At 45.4% G+C, this 21837-nt stretch overlaps 1 protein-coding gene across 4 annotated transcripts in view; it reads left to right on the forward strand.

Annotated features, from left to right (window-relative positions):
• The window catches only part of ppfibp2b (PPFIA binding protein 2b), a 128229-nt gene that overhangs the window by 37052 nt on the left and 69340 nt on the right, over positions 1-21837 (forward strand). For all 4 annotated transcript variants that reach the window (XM_028584891.1, XM_028584892.1, XM_028584894.1 and 1 more), the window contains exon 2: positions 6970-7044. In XM_028584891.1, coding sequence (XP_028440692.1) covers positions 6970-7044 — 75 coding nt within the window. The remainder of the gene's footprint in view (positions 1-6969; positions 7045-21837) is intronic.

Here is a 21837-nt window from a genome sequence, read left to right on the forward strand (position 1 = left end):
TTTTATTTTAGTTAAAGTTTTTAGTTTAAGTTAATTTTATGTAAATAAGAGGAAATGAAAATCAGCAGTTTGCTTCAATAGATATAATTTTATTTTGTCTGTAGTAGTTTATGTAATGACTGGAAACAAGATAAAAACTAAAGGTACGTAATAACAAAGAACATTGGATGTCCTGGCCTGCCATGCACCTGCATCATCTATAAATACAAATGACTGTGGTGTTGCCATTGCCTCGCACCTCCATTACTTTCTGAAAAACAGTAAGTCCACAGTTTTACTATAGTAAAGGTAGTGTTTTTCATGTTTTTTTTATAGCTGTTTATGTAACGTCAGACATCTTACCTGGACATTTTGGTTTCTTTGCTCTTTTACCAGTTTCTCTTGAATGGTACAGTGTATAATTGATTCATTCTTATTTGGTGTTTCTTTATTTCCAAAATAAGTCTTTCTGAGCTTTCCCTATATATATATATATATATATATATATATATATATATATATATATATATATATATATATATATATATATATATATATATAGTATGTTTCACTAACAAGTCTTTCAGTTGAAATTGCAATCAGCAGTGTTTGAAATGCACCAGACTGAAATCCATTCTGTTTTGAATGTGTGGTACACAGTTTTAACAGTGCTGTGAATCCACAGTGTATAACAGGGCTGGTTAAAGTGGGATAAGTGTGTAGAGTTTTGGAAACTGTGTTCAAGCAATGAAAAACAAACTAGAGTTTGGTTCACATGAACTGCTGCTGTGCAGACTGTAGTTAGAGTTTTGCACATGTAGCTCCAGTTGTGCCCACTGTCGTTTAGCAATAAAAAAAAACTGTATAATAGTTCCTGCAGTTCAAATTCAAAATACTTAAGAGAGTTGCCTCTCCCGGCCCCTCCTCCCCAGTCCATATAATTCAATGTGAGTACACAGATGTTGAAATGACTCAAAATACCTGTCCCTAGTAGCCGTGATAAATTAGCCCGAAGCTTAATGCTTAGGCCTACCTGTTCAGGGGGAAATTGGCCAACTCTGCGTCCCTTTGGGCTTGAAGCTGGCTTCATCTTTCAAAGACAGCCCGGCCGGGCTGTCAAAATGGGCAGTTGATAACAACACACAAACAGACATTCTTTCATGGAATGGAAATTTTGAAGGAGAAAATACTGGCTTTAGCATCGTTCTCAGAAAAGATAGTATTTTAACTTAGCAAAGTTTCCTTGATATCTGATGACATATTGTGGTCATTTTTGGATTTAATACAGTAAATATATTACTTATTGCAACTTTAATACAGATTGTCAGTGTCAGTGTCATGTTGAGCTGTGGCTGTGAAAGTTAGTGCTAATGTAGATGGGCATTAGGGTGCTGTCTAGGGGGTTTATACTCCCAAGGCATCAATAGATTACATCACTGTCCTTCCTCTTGATTTCGGCATGTTGATGTCTATTTGGCAGTAAGTCAGCATGACCGCATAACAGAAGAATGAGAGCCTTGAAGGAGAGATGTCAGAGAAGAGATGAGTGCCAGGCAAAGAAGGAATGACAGGAGGAAGGATGGGCACAGTGAAAAGCAGGGAAGAGGAATGGCAGGAGATGGAGGGGCAGCCAGAGGCAGCGATGACAGATGAAAAGTCAATCCTGCTTCAAGGAATAATGTATTTAATTGTTCCTGGCTATACTGTACATGTACACTTTATTCTAGTGGTGGTTTTCAAAGACGTGTGCATGTATGGGTTAAATGTACGTATATGTAGAAAATAAAATAATTTCAAGGTTAATTTATTGTCATTCTACAGCACACGTGTCAAACTCAAGGCCCGCGGGCCAAATCAGGCCCTTTGCAGATTATGATCCGGCCTGCCTATCCATTTAGGTTCACAATAGATTTTGGCCTGCCTAGTTATGTGCCAAAAACATGGGAAAGTGTTTTTTTTAACTGCAGTTAAATAGACACTCAAAGCAGAATTTGGCAGATTTGCCGACGTTGAGACTCAGAAATTTCTTCATATTTAGGCAGAAACATTGTTGTAAAAAAAAAGATAATTGTTTTTGCTTGATTTGCTAAATTCTATGATGGCTAAGGAACATTTTTGCTGACTTTTGGAGGGCTTTATGTCAACAAATGCAACAAAAAGCATAATAAAATGAAAAAAAGGCAACAATTTAAATAAAAAGGTGACAACCATCTGAGAAAGCCATAAAGAAGTCAGGAAAAAAACATACAAAAATGACTACAGCAATGTCAAAAAAGTGACATGCTGTAATACAGTCAAAGATATTTTACTTTTTCAATGAAACAAAAGCAAGTCAATAAACTCTACATGTCTGGCCCTTCAGTGAAAATTGACACCCCTGTTCTAGAGCATAGGGTTGCACAATGAAATGCAAGTTGTAGTTCCTTTATGCTACGAAAGAAAAAACAAACAAAAACTATTTTTTTATGATGGATTACAGAATATGAATTGAGTAGTCTCACAGCCTGCGGAAAGAAGCTGCTCTGTAGTCTGGTGGTACAACGAGGGCTAGGTATCGTTCAAAAATGTTACGATACCAGTACCGATAACAATACCTTGAATTTGATACTGGTTCCTGAACCGATTCTTTAAAATCCATTTTAACAGAAAGACGTTACAACATTACACATTACGGTACACATTTTTTCACCTCCTTTACACCTATGTGGTAGGAGTCAAGCCTCTCAAAATTTTAACAACATACACATATACACATACCCATATTGGATCTGCCAAGAGCCACTCTGGTAGTCTGGCTCCGCCCTCCTACGTACTGTCTGGTAAGACCAGGCTAACAAGAGGGCAGACAACAACAACTATCAACTTAGCATCGCTAGCGTTCGCCTTTAGCAACTCCTTCACCACAAACGGAGCGAGCTGGAAAATCAAACTTTTCCCGAACCCCTTGGGGAGGAGGGCCACAACATCATGGCCACCAACAAAACTCAGCAAAGATTGTTCTTGCTCGGGCTTTAACTTCTAGATATGCCATTACAGAATTACAACTCAAACTAGCACATGTCATAACCTCAACGTTCTCGTTCTCAGCCACTCCCTCTGTTTGCTGGTTGGACCGCCAAAGATTTGGTCGGAGAAAACCCAAGAATATACCGAAAACCGTACTGAAGGAAAATGAAAATTGAGCAGAAGTACGTAGAAGGGCGCAGCCAGGCTAGCTTTCTATTGCTCCTCTGTAAATATTAACAAGAACTTGGCATGGAATTCTTTCTTTCTTGACTTTCCTTATAGGCTAGTGACAAATGGTCAAAAAAGGCTTTAGTTTTTGAGATACCCCTACCGGAGGTAGAACTAAACCCAACAATGCTTTTCCTCATCTCTAAGGTCTCCCATATATGAAATGGATTCTCGGCTAAACATATTTTACTGCTAAGATTGTTAAATTAACATATATTGTAATACACCCCCAAACCAAAAAAGGACTAAAATATAGCCTGTCCGTATGGGAGTTAAGGCATAGAAACTAATGCAGATTAATCACACAAGCTCTGAGAGCTTGAAAACTTGGCATGTTTGTAGTCAGGAAGTTGCTTTACCTTCTGGAAAAAAAAGGATGTGAATATGTTAATGTATGGAATACATAATAATAAATAAAATACTTTGTGGTTACTTTGCCAGGGATTATCATAGAAACACATAAGATGGCACACAGCTGGTTGGATGATGGCTAGATGGTTGGAAAGGTGGGGTTGTGCTGAATCCAGCAATACCAAATATGTAAATAGCATGACAAATCAGGGTGTATTTTCACTCAATGTATGAGGTGTCCAAAATGAAAGAAAATGGAACACTGACATAATTTAGTCTCAAGTCCAAAGCTTATTATCAGTGGTGAGAAGAATGTTGAGAAATTCAAATATAAGATACATTTCATAATGAAACATTTCATATGGCCCCTTATACTATACAGTCCATATGGAAACAAAGATTGAAAACGAAAGATAACACCTTACCATAGCACAAACAGGAGACCAGGAGTCAGGATTGCAGTTTGACCTTAATGAGCCTTTTAATAAAACATAAAACTATAACTTAACACAATACAAATTAAATGACTGTCTTAAATCAAACAAATGGCAATCCAACAAAACAAACACTGTGAGGGGGGAATGAGCCCACTCCTCACCTCACTGAATCTCAAGCTCTTCTCAGGCTGTTTTTTTCTAGCAGCAACCATTTGGAACATTAACTGCTTTTGGTAACCATTCTGGGCGTTCTCCAGTGGCCACTTTGGGGAGGTCAGCCCCCCATGATGTTACAACTGCAACACACCACTGTCACTCATCTGTCTTCCAGAGAAGAGGTTTGACCTGGTGGCTGTGACGCCACACCACTGTTTGGTACAAGGCTCTAACAAGGCTCTAAGCACTTGTAAGTGCCTTGTACCAAACCATAATGTGGCGTCACAGCCACCTGGTCAAACCTCTTCTCTGGAACCCAGTTGGTAGAGCATGGAGGCTCAGAGAAGATGGGTGCATTGAACCTGTGATGTTCCAGAAGGCACCAGCACCTAAAAGAGTTAGAGACATCACCCACCTCTAAACTGCAACAATGCCACCAAATGCCAGTGTATTTCAGTGGGCTTGACCTGCACAGAGTTTTGCTCTTGCCCTTTCACAGACTGTCCAAATATTTCACTGATGACAATGCAGATGAGTGACAGTGGTGTGTTGCAGTTGTAACATCATGGGGAGCTGAACTCCCCAAAGTGGCCACTTGCCCAGTACTGGTAATGTATGTGCTGACAAAGCTACATAGAGCAGCCTTTCCACTGATCCTGAGGTATTTTCTGTAGTTTGGAACACTTGTTTGTCCTGTGATGATATGTGTTCATCTGCTGGTTTGAATGGTGCCTCTTCTTTGTCTATCAAGATCTTTGACTAAGTGTTGGTGGTCAAATCTATCAAACACTATACGACTATGATACGACTTGTACAGCTTGCTGCAGAACTGGGACAGCACCATATATTCTTGTGACAGCAAACCATGCCATTTATAGTAAGTAAGTATAGTGAGTCAGATGCGTATGCAGAGGGAACATCTCGACAGTTGCTTCAAGGGAAACCACTATCAAGAGGAGTAAGAAGCATAAAGCTAGCCTCTGAGGCTCCTACATCGCCAGTACTGGGCCAACGAGAAGTTCTTCAGGGAACACTGTCATCTTAGCTGGTGGTTTTGAATATGGTCAGGAGGTTAAGAGGGTTAGCAAGTCAGGCATTGAATGCTTGACAGATCTTTACAGTGACCAGGAGGTGGCTGACACAAGGCTGGTGTTACATGCAATACATGTTGCACAGTCACATTCTCGTCTAATTGTCAAATGTGATGATACAGATGTATCGTGAGGCTTTCAGTCTGGGGTTTATTTCGGAAGCCGCACACACTGTGTACAACTGTGCTCTGGTTGCAGCTACACGTCTGCTTCCTCTTTCTCTATCTATCTTCTGCCCACTTACCACACACACACACACACACACCCACACACGCACGTGACTGAGCCCGACCCGAACCCGACCGTAATTTCAAAATATCTGTCCGAACCCGGCCCGGCCCGTCGGGTACCGTTGGGTGCCGTCGGTCTTGGGTCGGGTATCCATGACTTACTGACCTCCCCAAAGTGGCCACTGGAGATGCCCTAACGCCCAGAATGGTTACCAAAAGCAGTTAATGTTCCAAATGGTTGCTGCTAGAAAAAAACAGCCTGAGAAGAGCTTGAGATTCAGTGAGGTGAGGAGTGGGCTCATTCCCCCTCACAGTGTTTGTTTTATTAGATTGCCATTTGTTTGATTTAAGACAGTCATTTAATTTGTATTGTGTTAAGTTATAGTTTTATGTTTTATTAAAAGGCTCATTAAGGTCAAACTGCAATCCTGACTCCTGGTCTCCTGTTTGTGCTATGGTAAGGTATTATCTCTCGATTTCAATCTTTGTTTCCATATGGACTGTATAGTATAAGGTGCCATATGAAATGTTTCATTATGAAATGTATCTTATATTTGAATTTCTCAACATTCTTCTCACCACTGATAATAAGCTTTGGACTTGAGACTAAATTATGTCAGTGTTCCATTTTCTTTCATTTTGGACACCCCATACATTGAGTGAAAAAACACCCTGATTTGTCATGCTATATTTACATATTTGGTATTTGCTGGATTCAGCACAACCCCACCTTTCCAACAAGCCATCTTATGTGTTTCAATGATAATCCCTGGCAAAGTAACCACAAAGTAAATGAAACCATTCTGCATAGATATTCATTTTTTGCATGTTCGCCTATTTTAGGTATGTGTTTATAGGTCTCTATTTATTCCATACATTAAGATATTCACATCCTTTCTTTTCCAGAAGGTAAAGCAACTTCCTGACTACAAACATGCCAAGTTTCAAAGCTCTCAGAGCTTGTGTGATTGATCTGCATTAGTTTCTATGCCTTAACTCCCATACGGACAGGTTATATTTTAGTCCTTTTTTGGTTTGGGGGTGCATAAAAATATCTGTTAATTTAACAATCTTAGCAGTAAAAAAAAAAACAGTTTTATGTATTTTACAAAATTAAAGAGGCATTTGAAAATCTTTAAACTCTTAGGACCTCTGTTGTAGACCAGTAGAAATGGCAAGAACATCAGTAAAATCTCTTGCTCGTTCATTTAAGTAATCATTGAGTCATTGTCATCGTCATCAATAACCATATTTTCACTCTCAAATATTTTATGGTTAAGTTAATTAGCTGGAACCATGCAGAACAGGAGTGGGCACACTGTGCATCACCAGCTTAGCCTTTACATTTTTTTATATAAACCATTCTCATGCTTTACAGATGTTTCTTCACTTCACTTTGAAGTGTCAACATTCGTTGCATACTACTGTATACAAAAAGACTGTACAGTAAGCTAATAAACCCAATTTTCAATTTTTTTTCTTTTTCTACAGAACATCAGAACATGGAAACGGAGGCCAGTCACATGCTGGAGGCGGCACTGGAGCAGATGGATGACATCATCGCAGGTAAGAGCTATGAAGCAGAAGTGTCGTCTTTGTGACATGGGAGTATCTGGAAAGATATAGTCTGGAAAGATATAGAGAAATTGTTTCAGTGACACTCCCCCCTGTGGCGAATCACCGGATCACTTTTGCTGGTATGACTGTACCCTGAGTCAATATTGGCATAAAGATGTCCTCACTTCTGGACTCTTATCATGCTTGTGAAATTCTGGACAGATTGGACAATGTACATTGGAGTTACAAAAACTTCCTGTTTCATGGTCAATGGCGCAAAATGGCCGCCACACCACAGCCATGCCTGTTGATGAAAACTCAGACTTTTACCAATTCTTTACCAAGCTTTTGCCAACAAGGTCTGTAGATTGCAAGTGATTGTCAAGTGACCAGGTCAGACTTCTTCAGAAGTAGTGTGAACACTCAAATCTTGCCTAGATCAGATTTTTTCAAATCCGATTTAGACCACTTCCATATGTGGTCCTGAATCAGACCCAGGTCTGTTTTTTATCAATGCGGCTGCGGTGTGAACAGCCAAGGCGGATTTGATGCGACTTTTACATCAATAATCCTCGCTGTGCCCTCTCTCCCCGCGGGGAGGGACGGGGCCCCCTGCTCCCGGTGCGGCTGTCCCCAGGGTTGGACTGTCCTCAGTGCGCCCCAACCGCGTTGCGTCGCCAGGGCGGGGATCAGCTCATGTAAAAGGCGTCAGGGGTCTACAGTGATGTCGGTAACCCACCCGACCCCTCTTGAAACACGGACCAAGGAGTCTAATGTGCGTGCAACTCAGAGGGTCGATAAAACCCAGTGGCGCAATGAAAGTGAGGACCAGCGCGCGCCGGGTGAGGTGGGATCCCGGCCCCTCAGGGTCGGGCGCACCACCGGCCCGTCTTGCTCGCATCGGGGAGGTGGAGCGTGAGCGCGTGCGATAGGACCCGAAAGATGGTGAACTATGCCTGGGCAGGGAGAAGCCAGAGGAAACTCTGGTGGAGGCCTATATGGTCCTGACGTGCAAATCGGTTGTCCGGTCACAAAGACCTCTGTAGTGAATTTGCAGCCATAACCCCGCAAAAGGCCAAAATAGCCAATTTGGCTCTCTTTCTCTTAATTCTTCTCCTCCTCAGCACCTGCTCATTAATGTTACGGCTGCCATTACACAAACAATTTGAAATAAAAGTGAAAATGCTTACTTCCTCCATAACCTCCCTAACTTTAGTGCAACAGGGTGCTGTGTCTGATGTCATTGTTATTGTTCTTTTGCGCATGCGGGTCAGTTCGAAACCGCAAACAGTTCACACTGGAATCTGATATAGGCCACATTTTAAAAGGTAATGTGAACAGCCAAAAAAAAAATCGGATCTGAGCAAAAAATCCGAATTAAGCATTAAAGCTACATTGCGTAAGAATTTCTCCCATCTAGCAGTGAAATTGTATGACAACCAACTGAGAATTAATTAAATAACTCCTACGGTGGCCATATTATTCCAAGAACTACGACTTCGTCTGTGAGAGTTCCTTTTTTTGGTACCATTTCATTGCTAACATCAGCTGTCAGGTTCCCAAACATATGCAAGCTAATGTTAGTAAAGTATCAGTGTTATCGTTATTCTGTATATTGTACGAGATTAATAGAGTAAGGCAATGTTCACAGCGTAGGAGAGAAGCAACGGAGGTTTGTGTGTTTAATATATTTCTCTGAGCAGTATGAATAATGTCAATGAAACTGAAATTAGCTCGTAGTATCTCCAGCTAGTCTGTGTTATAACTGCACATGACGTGAGTTGTCTGCCAGGGAAATCACGACAAATATGATTACGTTTATGTTACAAGGTAGACAATCCTTTTTCATCATTGACGCGAGGAAAAGTATCCTAGATGTCGTTCTAGCGTTATGCACAACCATGCTATATAGCTAAGCAACTATAAAACTTCGAATTTACACAAATAGGCAGAATTACCTTTTGAGAAGAAAGCAGGCAACTTCGACGTCCCTTTTTAAATCCTTGCTCCTTATGAGCTCTTTCCATCTTGGAAAAGCCAACGTAACTTTGGTTGTGTTGATTTGCCTGTCACATTGTCGTTTTAATTCTCTTTTTAACTTCCTTGGCGCCTCCTAGATAGGTGCTCCATCTTCAACCGGCTTTCGGCTAACGTATTTTAAAGATGGAGGCGCAACATGGTAGAATACATTGGAGCGACTCACTAGTATTATATTCCCCACATTCGGGGGCAGGACCTCATCTTTTATAAGGGGGAAATTCCAAGGATCAAGGCATGCTAGATCTGCATAGAAATGCCAGATTACCAGTCCGTCATTGGCTATTATTTAAATTTGTGACCATTATTTTAATAATTATTCATGTGACATTGTTACTGGTATATTGCTGTATGAAGACTGCTGTTCATATTGTTGTTACAAGTTTGATGAATATACAGTATTATGGCAGTTGTTGAGATAATTAGAAAAGGCCGATACAGTTGCCAAATGTGTTTTAAATGAAGTCAATATATCAAGTGCTGTAATGTGTGTTTCTATAGTGGACCAATGCTTAAATTCTTTTGATTGATTGATTTTTTTTGTATTCTTTAACAATAAAGGATTCAATAAATTGGCATTCTTAGCACTCCATTTGTGTTGTCCAGTAAACTGGGACTATAATTTGGGAGGATTGTACAATTTCAAGACCATATCCTAATTGTACAATCCTGCCAAATTATAGTATTAGTTCACTGAACCAGTAACTATATAGTGTAGGCTACTGTACATTTATGTAACAACAGGGAGAGGACACCTCAATGGTTTTTGACCTAGCTAGGTTGAAAATAACTGATGAATATACTATGTTACATTCATGTTTACAGTGGCATGAAATGTCACTTAATTGTCTTTATAGTTTCTAGATTTTAGAGTCCACTTTCTTCAGTGTCTTTCTTTTCTATGTCCATATATACAAGGGAGCAAAGAATATAATGTAATGTAAAGAAGAGAACTTGTCCTCTATAAAAAAAAAACGGAGAAAAAGCGTGGCAGATAATAGCGGACTGACTGAATGATATATCTAAAAATATACATTTGCGAACTACTGCTCTTAACTGAAACCAAACTAATCCTTGAATGGTATGATTATGACGGTTTCAGTTCAGAGCAGTGGTCAGTTAATCTATACTTTCTGTCGGTCTGCGATCGTGATTGTCTGCCTCGCTTTCTCTCGCTGTTTCATAACAGACACATTTTTTACAAATAATGTGTCACGTTGTCATACTTCCACAAGAAGCTGCTGCTCACTCTGTATGAAGTATGAACAATGCGTAGCCTATTCTCCATTTTAGCATTAGTAAATCTGTTATCAACATCGTGGTCTGTTAAGGAAAGCCGTGAACGCGCATTTATCTGAATTACTTCAGCCTGACTCGAACTAGTTGCTCCTGCTCAGCCTGGCTTGGCCTTCGTGAAACGCACCTAGCCAGGCTGCACAGATAAGACTAGGCCAAGTCTCGCTTTATCAGTTATCCTGGATTTATATATTCTGCTTTTATGAAACAGCCCCCTGGAAACACAATGTTACAATGTAGGCAAACTATTGTCCATACGGCTGAAATTACTGGGTAGCGATCATAGACTTTATATGAAGATGTAGCAATAGGTGCTCACCAGACCTGCTGCCGTTTTTTGCCTGGATTGGAGGATAGAACCTTGCCGTGTAATGAAATATAAATAGGCTTATCTCTGAGAATTATCCTGCAGTTGTTTTCAACAACAATAACAGACTGATTAAAAGAGAGTTTAGGCACCAAAACAACTAGTTAATGCCGCGTTCTATTTACCTCGGAACTCAGAAGCCGCAACTGGGAATGACATCATACCCGAGTTGAATGCGTTCTATTTAAAAGTCGGATTTTCATTGTTTTCATTAGCTCTAGCCAGGTTAGCTATTGTTAGCAACCAGTTGATAACAGCACATTACACCGTTTTTTGTCCATGCAACATGTCCACAGATAGAAGTTGGACATGCCTGTGTGAACGACTGACTTAGTGAGACACAAATAAGACAGTAGTGCTTATAACTTTATGTTACTGCAGCTTTCACAACTGTTGATACAGGGGGCAGCCATGTTGGATTTTGAACTCGGGGTACTGCGAGGTTGTACAAGTTCCAAGCTCGTAAATACGAGGTCAGGGGGCGTGTTTCCGACTTTGATCTCGTAAAAAACGAGTTGCAAGGTAAATAGAACGCGGCATAAGTTTAGGCGTTTCCTGGGTAGTATTTTGTTTTCACCGCAAAGTGAATTCCACTCTGTATTTCATTTTGAGATTATTTTTCATTGAATATTGAAGTTCATAAATAACTGTTTTGACATGGCTGGCCGAGTGGCACTACATCCATGGCATTATAGTAAAAGGGGGATTTTCGTTTTGTGGTGCATGCTTTTTTCACAATCTCACCCTGTGTACGATACAACAACTTAATTAGATCATTAAGCCGATTGTTACTATACAATTAAATATGCAATTATCAGGTTTTCAGTGAAGAGTATGAACTACACTGCAGACTAGATTATCTACTCCCAGAGTGACTGCCGGCAGGTCATCACCGTTACACGTCTTGTGAATGAAATGACTCTATCGTCACTGCGCTGCATTTTTATTAACTGTGATAATCTTGTCGTGGGTCACATCTCTTGCCAGACAAACTATATCGATGTATACGGTATTGTCTCATACTATATGTCGTTTGAAAATATATCGATATAGCCTAAAGAGTTGATATACTGCCTAGCCCTACAGCAGATTAAGAAGTGATAAACTAAACTAGTGTACTTCATCTTTGACACTGCCTCATTTACTGTGTTAATATGTGTGTTAGAGTCCGGATCGGGCCGAATTTTTCTGTCCGAGGCCGGCCCGCGTCCGACAGAGCCGTGACCGAACCCGGCCCGAGCCCGACATGTGTCATACTAATGACACATGTAGGCTACGTTTGTTTGTGTGGAAAGCCCGCTTTTGTTAAGCAGCTGTAGGAAGGCATTCGGAAATGTCAACAGATGAGCGCGTCAGGGCACACGGGGCAACAAGCGCACGTTAATAAGCTGTTGCCTTATTGCACTGATGTGACCGAGCCCGACCCGACCCCGACCATAATTTCTAAATATCTGTACCCGATGGGCCGGGTCGGGTATCCATGCCTTAATGTGTGTGTTTGTGTGTGTGTGTGTGTGTGTGTGTGTGTGTGATACTGTATACATGTGTGTGTTCTTTCATGTGTGGACTATTTGCTGCAGCCAGTTCAGCCTTGTCCAACTAGATTTAACTAACAGTAGAGTAAATGTTTAATGTAGTCCACATAAGGAAGGTATGTAGGAAAACAAGGATTGATCCGAACAAAGTGTCTCTTTAATCACAGAAGAACGGAGAGGGAAAGAGACAGGGACAGGGGACTTTGGGTCATTGTGAATTTCTCAAAATATGGAGGTCTGTGATAATGACCCGATATACAAAGAATCACATTTTTGGCTAAGTTTCCTTTATCCCATACAGTATAGCACAAGTGAACAAAAGAGGGTTCACAGGTACCACTGTCACATCAAGCTCATGAAGTTACTCCTTGTTTGCCCAAATCACGCTGACCTCATTGAGTGCTCTGAGTTTGCTATTCCGCCTCTCAATGACCACAGATAGAAATACATTAAAAATCCCATTACCGATAACGTTAGCCAATCACCAACAAGGAAATTAGAGACACTTATCAACATAATTTAGATATGTTGGTCATATTGCTTTCCATAATGAACAGAGTTTTCTCTTTGGTTAAGTGTCTTGTGGGAATACAGTGAAAGCACTCAACTGGTTAATTACTTTAATTTTTGCTATTGATTGATTGAAATAGTGCTACCATCTACTATTCACAGGCAGAGCAGTGCCTACTAGACTTAGTCCCAATTCTTACTATTAACCCCTTTCCACATTTTAAAGTGATCTTCAGAAAAGAGAGCTGCCAGCAATATAAAAATAACTTTAATATGGAAAAGAACACCACACATCATGAATTGTGCAAAAAATCAGCAGCAGACAGTGAAATAAGACTACATATTCAGACCTTGTTCCAAAATAAAATTGCTGAGAATGCTTCTGAGAGTAATGGGGTGCACTAGTAGTAGTTGCAGATCAGACAGCGTGGAATGGCTAAGGAAATAAAAATTACCATAATGCTGATACAGTGGCATCCCCACAGTATGTTTCTAATTACAAAAGAATGCAAGGAATTATAAGCAGATGGCACTACTACAGCAGAACATAGTATATAATAGCTGTATGTATCTCAATTCCATACTACTACTACTAATACTTTTAAGTATACCCAAATAAATAGTGGAATTTTGAGGCAGATACCAATATTAATATTTGAGATTTTGTGATTAACAATTTTTATTTTTATTTCTTAACAACATACAAAACATACAACTCGCAATATGAACATATCCCCACCCCCGGTTCATTTTCTAAATAAAATACACCGTGCTCATGGCGGATCATATTTCCCTGCACTACACCTTGAAAACATAATGGATGGAAATGGCTACTGTTGTTGGTTTTGTGGTTCTGTTTATAGAAACTACATCCTGTTGTATCGCACAATATAAAAGTAGCTTCATTCTATTTTTAAGTTTTTTTTCAGAAACACAAGTTTGTCCACACTTTCACTAGTGAGGGTAGATCTTGTGGCAGTGACTATGTCACCTGCCGTTGAAAAAAAAAAACTCTCACTTGGGACGGAGGTGGCAGGTACTGCCAGGTAGCATTTGGCCAACTTGGCTAGATTTGGAAATATTGTTTCATTGGACTTCCACCAGCCAAGTGGCTCGGATTCCACAGAAGTGCTTTCCTTGGTTACGTAGACATATGCCTCCTCCTTCACCTTCTGCCTCAAATCAGGATGGTTCCTCTGACCAGTTGCAAAGAGGGAGCCTAAGACTTCTGCCATGTCTGACTTCTTTGGAGGAGGTTGGAAGGATGATGTCTCAGACTCTGGCATCTCTGGTAAGGAAGTAGCCTGTGAAGTTGATGGCCTGTCCTGTGTTGTCTCTGTGGTCTCAGTCTGCAGTATTATACAACAATATGTTCAGTTAAGACATGACAGAAGTGAGGAAAAATCAATCAAATACAAAACAACCTTAGCATTAAATACATACCTGCTCTGTTCTGCTCAGAACTTCTGTGATGAGATCTTCAAAGACGTTCTGGTGACAGGCAGGATCCAAGTGAGGGAGTGATTTGAACCTGGGGTCCAATGCAGTGCATTTATTAAAGAAATCCTGGAGATCTGGGTCAATGCATCGGATTTGCATGTTCTCTCTGATGGCATGCTTCATTTCCCTGACGATGGGAGCATCGTCGTCATTTTGTTCCATTGACTTCTGTTGTGGTTTCTGTATTTTGCCTTGTGTTTTGTGCCGTTTCTGTTGCTTCGTAGTTTTCTGTATGTTTCCTGTTCTTGTTGTTCTCCCTTGTGTTTAGTGTTGTCAAGTTTCTGTGTTTAGTTGATTTCATGTTTCCCGGTTTATGTTCTGCTTCCTGTTTTATTTTGATAGTCTGGTCTTCTGTCTTGTCATGTCTAGCTTTGCTTTCTGTTCCCACCTTTGTTGATTGTCTTGCCCTGCCCTGATGTGCTTCACCTGTTGTCTCACCTGTTTATGATTTGCCTGTCACCTCATGTATTTAGCCTCTGTGTTCCCCTTGTCTCTTGTCAGATCGTCTTGTGTGCTCGCCCATGTCTGTTGTTTGTTCCCTAGTGTGTTCTGTTCGCTCCTGCCTTCAGTGTTTTATTTTGTATGTTTCCAGTCGTTGTACTGCCGCCCTTTGTTGTAATAAATACCTCAGTTTGACCGCCTCCTGCCTGCCTGCCTCCTCTCTGCATTTGGGTCCGAATTCCCGCTCCCTCGTCACAGAACGATCTGACCAGCATGGACCCAGCAGAGAGGCAACTTTTCGAGGAGAAAGTAGCAGAGTTTGAGCGCACTGTGGAGAGCCTTTTGGACTCAAGACCCGGTCGGTGTGCCCCAGTTCTGGAGAGGATCTCCACGCAAGAACAGTGGTTTAAGGAGAGACCGTGGGTGAGCCATTTTGTTCCACGCCTAAACATTGTGAAGAAGAAGTTGGATAGCTTCCTCCATGGCTCACCCACTTGCCCGCCTGTCTCTCAGCCAACTAACACCGTGGCTACTGGGGCATTGTTTGCCGCTCCGTCTATCTCCTCGCCCGTTCCTCTGAGTCGAGCCCCCACTCCACCCGGAGAGGAACCAAGGCCCTGCACGTCTTTGTTATGACAATTTTCCATGTGGCTTAAACGGACCGAAGAAGCTGAAAGAGCCAGCCGGCAAGCTGCTAGTCAGAGACCCAGTGCTTCAACTAGCAGTCCGTTCGACGCAACCTGGTCAGTATGCACAACCAACCACCAGCAGTCCTATGAAGGAACCCGCCTGGCCGTCTCCGCAGGGACCCGTGGAGGCCGTGGACGGAGGAAGGGACGTCGTGGCTCTCAGCGCCAGGTCCCTACTCAGCCTCACATCGGACCTGAGCCCAAGCTGCCCAGCGGACCTGAGCCTGACCTGACCGGGGTACCTGAGCCTGGGCCGACCTGTGTGCCGGAGTCGCCGCTGACGTGCAGCCGCCCGGAGTCGCCGCTGACGTGCAGCCGCCCGGAGTCGCCGCTGACGTGCAGCCGCCCGGAGTCGCCGCTGACGTGCAGCCGCCCGGAGTCGCCGTGCGGCTCTCCTGACTCCGAGCCGACGTGCGGCTCTCCTGACCCCGGGCCGACGTGCGGCTCTCCTGACCCCGGGCCGGCGTGCGGCTCTCCTGACCCCGGGCCGGCGTGCGGCTCTCCTGACCCCGAGCCGGCGTGCGGCTCTCCTGACCCCGAGCCGGCGTGCGGCTCTCCTGACCCCGAGCCGACGTGCAGCCCTCCTGACCTCGAGCTGACGTGCAGGTCCTCTGTCCCTGGGCTGACGTACAGCTCTTTCCCTGCCTCCCAGCTGGCTAGCAGCCCCACAGAATCCCAGCTAGCTAGCAGCCCCCCTGACTCCAGGCCTGCTAGCGGCCTCTCCCCTGACTCCAGGCCTGCTAGCGGCCTCTCCCCTGAGTCCCGGCCTGCTAGCGGCCTCTCCCCTGAGTCCCGGCCTGCTAGCGGCCTCTCCCCTGAGTCCCGGCCTGCTAGCGGCCTCTCCCCTGAGTCCCGGCCTGCTAGCGGCCTCTTCCCAGCCTCCCGGCCTGCTAGCGGCCTCTCCCCTGACTCCAGGCCTGCTAGCGGCCTCTCCCCTGACTCCAGGCCTGCTAGCGGCCTCTCCCCTGAGTCCCGGCCTGCTAGCGGCCTCCCCTGCGTCCCGGCCTGCTAGCGGCCTCTCCCCTGAGTCCCGGCCTGCTAGCGGCCTCTTCCCAGCCTCCCGGCCTGCTAGCGGCCTCTCCCCTGACTCCCAGCCAGCTAGCGGCTCCCCTGACTCCAGGCTAGCTAGCAGTGCCCCCGAGTCCCAGCTACCTAGCAGTTTCCCCGAGTCCCAGCTACCTAGCAGTTTCCCCGAGTCCCAGCTACTAGCCAGCAGCTCTTCCGAGTCCCAGCTAGCCAGCAGCCTCTCTAGCGTCCCGAGTCCTCTGGTGTCTCTAGTGTCCCCAAGCTGCCCAGTGTCCCAGTACTGCCCAGCACCCCTGTGACTTTGCCGGCCTCTCGGACCACCTCTGGGACTTCGCCGGTCTCCGGCTCCCATGGGACCATCTCTGGGACTTCGCCGGCCTCTGGGACTTTGCCGGTCTCTGGCGCCCCAGAGACCGCCCCTAAGACTATGCCCACCTCTGTCACTGTGCCTGTCTCCATCCCTGTCTCTGTGCCTGTCTCCATCCCTGTCTCTGTGCCTGTCTCCGTCCCTGTCTCTGTGCCTGTCTTCGTCCCTGTCTCTGTGCCTGTCTTCGTCCCTGTCTCTGTGCCTGTCTTCGTCCCTGTCTCCGTCCCTGTCTCCGTGCCTGTCTCCATCCCTGTCACTGTGCTCGTCTCCGTCCCTATCACCGTGCCCATCCTCGTCCCCGTCACCGTACCCATCCTTGTCCCCGTCACCGTGCCCGTCCTTGTCTCCGTCCCCTTCACTGTCTGTATCCCTATTACTTCCCCTGTGTCTGAGTCTGTCTCTGCCTGAGTCTGTCCCTGTTCGGTCTGTCCCTGTTCTGTCTGAGTCTGTCCCTGTTCTGTCTGAGTCTGTCCCTGTTCTGTCTGAGTCCGTCTTGTCTGAGTCCGTCTTGTCTGAGTCCGTCCCGTCTGAGTCCGTCCCGTCTGAGTCCGTCCCGTCTGAGTCTGTCCCGTCTGAGTCCGTCCCTGTTCTGTCCGAGCCTGTCTTGTCTGAGTCTGAGTCTGTCCCTGTTCTGTCTGAGTCTGTTCTGTCCGAGTCTGTCCCTGTCCTGCCCGGGTCTGTCTTGTCTGGTTCCGAGTCTGTCTTGTCTGAGTCCGAGTCTGTCCCTGTTCTGTCTGAGTCTGTTCTGTCCGAGTCTGTCCCTGTTCTATCCTAGTCTGTCTTGTCGAAGTCGGCACAGTTCTGTGTTCCCTGTGCCCCCAGTGTCCTCTGTGTTCCCTGTGCCCCCAGTGTCCACTGTGTTCCCTGTGCCCCAGTGTCCTCTGTGTGCTCTGTGCCCCAGTGCTCTGTGTTCTCTGTGCCCCCAGTGCTCTGTGCCCCAGTGCTCTGTGTTCTCTGTGCCCCAGTGCTCTGTGTTGTCTGTGCCCCCAGTGCTCTGTGTTGTCTGTGCCCCCAGTGTTCTGTGTTTTCTGTGCCCCCAGTGCTCTGTGTTCTCTGTGCCCCCAGTGCTCTATGCCCCCAGTGCTCTGTGTTCTCTGTGCCCCCAGTGCTCTGTGTTGTCTGTGCCCCAGTGCTCTGTGTTGTCTGTGCCTCCAGTGTTCTGTGTTTTCTGTGCCCCCAGTGCTCTGTGTTCTCTGTGCCCCCAGTGCTCTGTGCCCCCAGTGCTCTGTGTTCTCTGTGCCCCAGTGCTCTGTGTTCTCTGTGCCCCCAGTGCTCTGTGCCCCAGTGCTCTGTGTTCTCTGTGCCCCCAGTGCTCTGTGTTCTCTGTGCCCCCAGTGCTCTGTGCCCCCAGTGCTCTGTGTTCTCTGTGCCCCCAGTGCTCTGTGCTCTCTGTGCCCCCAGTGCTCTGTGTTCCCTGTGCCCCCCAGTGCTCTGTGCTCTCTATGCCCCCAGTGCTCTGTGTTCCCGTGCCCCCGGGGCTCTCTGTGTTCCCCGTAACCCCAGGGCTCTCCCTCTGTTCCCTGTGCCCTCGGCCCCTCTGTTCCCTGTGCCCCGGGCCCCTCGGCCCCTCTGTTCCCTGTGCCCCGGCCCCTCTGTTCCCTCTGTTCCCTGTGCCTCCGGGCCCCTCTGTTCCCTGTGCCCCGGGCTCCTCTGTTCCTGGTGCCCCAGTGACTGTTTCCCCCTCCTGTCTTCCCTCGCTGCCCTCCCTGGGCCGTTCTTTGTTTTAGGGTCGTCTGGGATCCGACCCTTGAGGGGGGGGTTCTGTTGTGGTTTCTGTATTTTGCCTTGTGTTTTGTGCCGTTTCTGTTGCTTCGTAGTTTTCTGTATGTTTCCTGTTCTTGTTGTTCTCCCTTGTGTTTAGTGTTGTCAAGTTTCTGTGTTTAGTTGATTTCATGTTTCCCGGTTTATGTTCTGCTTCCTGTTTTATTTTGATAGTCTGGTCTTCTGTCTTGTCATGTCTAGCTTTGCTTTCTGTTCCCACCTTTGTTGATTGTCTTGCCCTGCCCTGATGTGCTTCACCTGTTGTCTCACCTGTTTATGATTTGCCTGTCACCTCATGTATTTAGCCTCTGTGTTCCCCTTGTCTCTTGTCAGATCGTCTTGTGTGCTCGCCCATGTCTGTTGTTTGTTCCCTAGTGTGTTCTGTTCGCTCCTGCCTTCAGTGTTTTATTTTGTATGTTTCCAGTCGTTGTACTGCCGCCCTTTGTTGTAATAAATACCTCAGTTTGACCGCCTCCTGCCTGCCTGCCTCCTCTCTGCATTTGGGTCCGAATTCCCGCTCCCTCGTCACAGACTTCATTATCATTGTTTTGAGTGGTAGGATCATTGAAACCGATGGTGTTGTTTCAGTGCTCAAAATTGTAGTGATGGTCTTCAAAGGAGGTGAGGGTTGGCCTCCGCCAGGGCTGCGCTTTGTCACCAATCCTGTTTGTAATATTTATGGACAGGATATCGAGGCGTAGTCGGGGTGGGGAGGGGTTGCAGTTTGGTGGGCTGAGGATCTCATCGCTGCTCTTTGCAGATGATGTGGTCCTGATGGCATCATCGGCCTGCGACCTTCAGCACTCACTGGATCGGTTCGCAACCGAGTGTGAAGCGGTTGGGATGAGGATCAGCACCTCTAAATCGGAGGCCATGGTTCTCAGCAGGAAACCGATGGAATGCCTTCTCCAGGTAGGGAATGAGTCCTTACCCCAAGTGAAGGAGTTCAAGTACCTTGGGGTTTTGTTCGCGAGTGAGGGGACAATGGAGCGGGAGATTGGTCGGAGAATCGGCGCAGCGGGTGCGGTATTGCATTCAATCTATCGCACCGTTGTGACGAAAAGAGAGCTGAGCCAGAAGGCAAAGCTCTCGATCTACCGGTCAGTTTTCGTTCCTACCCTCACCTATGGTCATGAAGGCTGGGTCATGACCGAAAGAACGAGATCCAGGGTACAAGCGGCGAAATGGGTTTCCTCAGGAGGGTGGCTGGCGTCTCCCTTAGAGATAGGGTGAGAAGCTCAGTCATCCGTGAGGAGCTCGGAGTAGAGCCGCTGCTCCTTTGCGTCGAAAGGAGCCAGTTGAGGTGGTTCGGGCATCTGGTAAGGATGCCCCCTGGGCGCCTCCCTAGGGAGGTGTTCCAGGCACGTCCAGCTGGGAGGAGGCCTCGGGGAAGACCCAGGACTAGGTGGAGGGATTATATCTCCAACCTGGCCTGGGAACGCCTCGGGATCCCCCAGTCGGAGCTGGTTAATGTTGCTCGGGAAAGGGAAGTTTGGGGTCCCCTGCTGGAGCTGCTCCCCCCGCGACCCGACACCGGATAAGCGGACGAAGATGGATGGATGGATGGATGGTCTTCAAAGGTTTCATAATCTTAACCACAGCGAAGCTCACCTCCTGATCTGACAGATGTGAGGCGTCCTTGTTCTTTACTGACTTGTCTGTTAATGCAGAGTAAATGGCAACTTGCTGTTCCAGATAGCGCTCAACCATTTCGTAGCTGGAGTTCCAGCGTGTCAACGAGATACCTGGTTGATTGCCAGTGCTTCTTGTTCGGCTAAATTTAGGGTATGGGCAAAGAATGCTACATGCGGATCCAGCCCTGCTTCTCTGACTGCATTAACAATGTCTTTTGCATTGTCTGTGGTCACTGATATAGTTGTTCCAGGCCACTCTAGTTTCCACTCTGCCACGACCTCCAGAGTCAATAAAATGAGCAGTCACCGTGAGATAGCGTTCTCGCACGCTCGTTGAAACGGAGGGTGCAGCTGACAACTCGTGCTCCATCAATGTCCGTGTTTGGTTGTATATGGAAGGGACTACAGTTTGCCTCACATGTGGACAGGATGGCATGTTGTAACGAGGTTCGAGTACATACAGCAAATACTTGAAGCCAGGTTCCTCTACGAGTGAATACGGGCGCATTGAAGGTGACATGTAAATTCCGATTGCTTCAGTGATTTTTTTGGCCCTCTTTGCATGTGTATCTAAAGGCTGGTTAAGCACTGTAGGGAGGAGAAGTTGGACAGTTTTGTTTTTGTCTCGTTCCAGTGATTGGCACATCTGGGTGATGGCGTTGGATATGCGTTAGCATGTTAGATGTTTTTCCACTCACATACCCAACAACTGCTGAACAACGCCGACACACAGTCCTCGTCTTATCCACCACTCTCTCTCTCGCCTGTACTACTGTAACTGACTGGGAAACTGAAGTTTTCTTGTGATCTTGAAGAGTCCTCTAACTCTTGTGGGTCGCCACCACTCGCCATATTTGTCCTTAGTGCTGCTATCTCTGACTCACTCACTGGACCGTCGACCTGACAAAAAACTGCATACACAGGTGGAGCTCGGCTACATAGGCGCCAATCAGAGCTTCAGACTACTAAAACAACTAAGGTTTTAAGGCACAGATTATGTGTCCCTAAAGAACCCGCGTAGCTAACAGTAGTTCCGCATTACATTAATTCATTTGCACCTAAGTTTTATTTATTTTTATACTGTGTATTCTCCGTGTAAATTCATGCACCGAACCGTGACGCCCGTACTGTTTCGGTTCAATACGAATTCTTGTACCATTCCACCCCTACTGCACACTATTAGTTGTTATTACCATTATTCGGCCAAAATAGGACATTTAAACTCATGTAGCCTAGCGACATCAATTCATGTAAAGCTTGTTGATTGAACAATAGGAGCTTAAGTCACCCTTTCTGTTTTTTGAAAAAAAAAATGTCCCTTTGAAGAATAATGGCATTTTATTGCAATCAGCTGAATTCAAAGGGTAATTTCATTTTGTGTCAACCTGGACCCTATTTTCCTGTTTTTGTGACTGATGGGAACAATCTTGGAAATTGGTCAGTATTAAACAAGACCTAAATGTTCGACATCATTATGGAAAGACTCCCTACAGAGGTTGACCTTTTTGATAAAGAGAGATGAAGAAGATCCTTTTTGTTTGACTTTAAACATCCCCGAAATCGTTATCGCCAAACCCATTAGACTCTGTCTCGTCGCCGTCTGTGATCAGTCCGATGACGGTCGTGTTGTCAGCAAACG

This window comes from Perca flavescens, chromosome 8 (genome assembly GCF_004354835.1).
Source record: "Perca flavescens isolate YP-PL-M2 chromosome 8, PFLA_1.0, whole genome shotgun sequence".
In the NCBI taxonomy this organism is placed as follows: domain Eukaryota; kingdom Metazoa; phylum Chordata; class Actinopteri; order Perciformes; family Percidae; genus Perca; species Perca flavescens.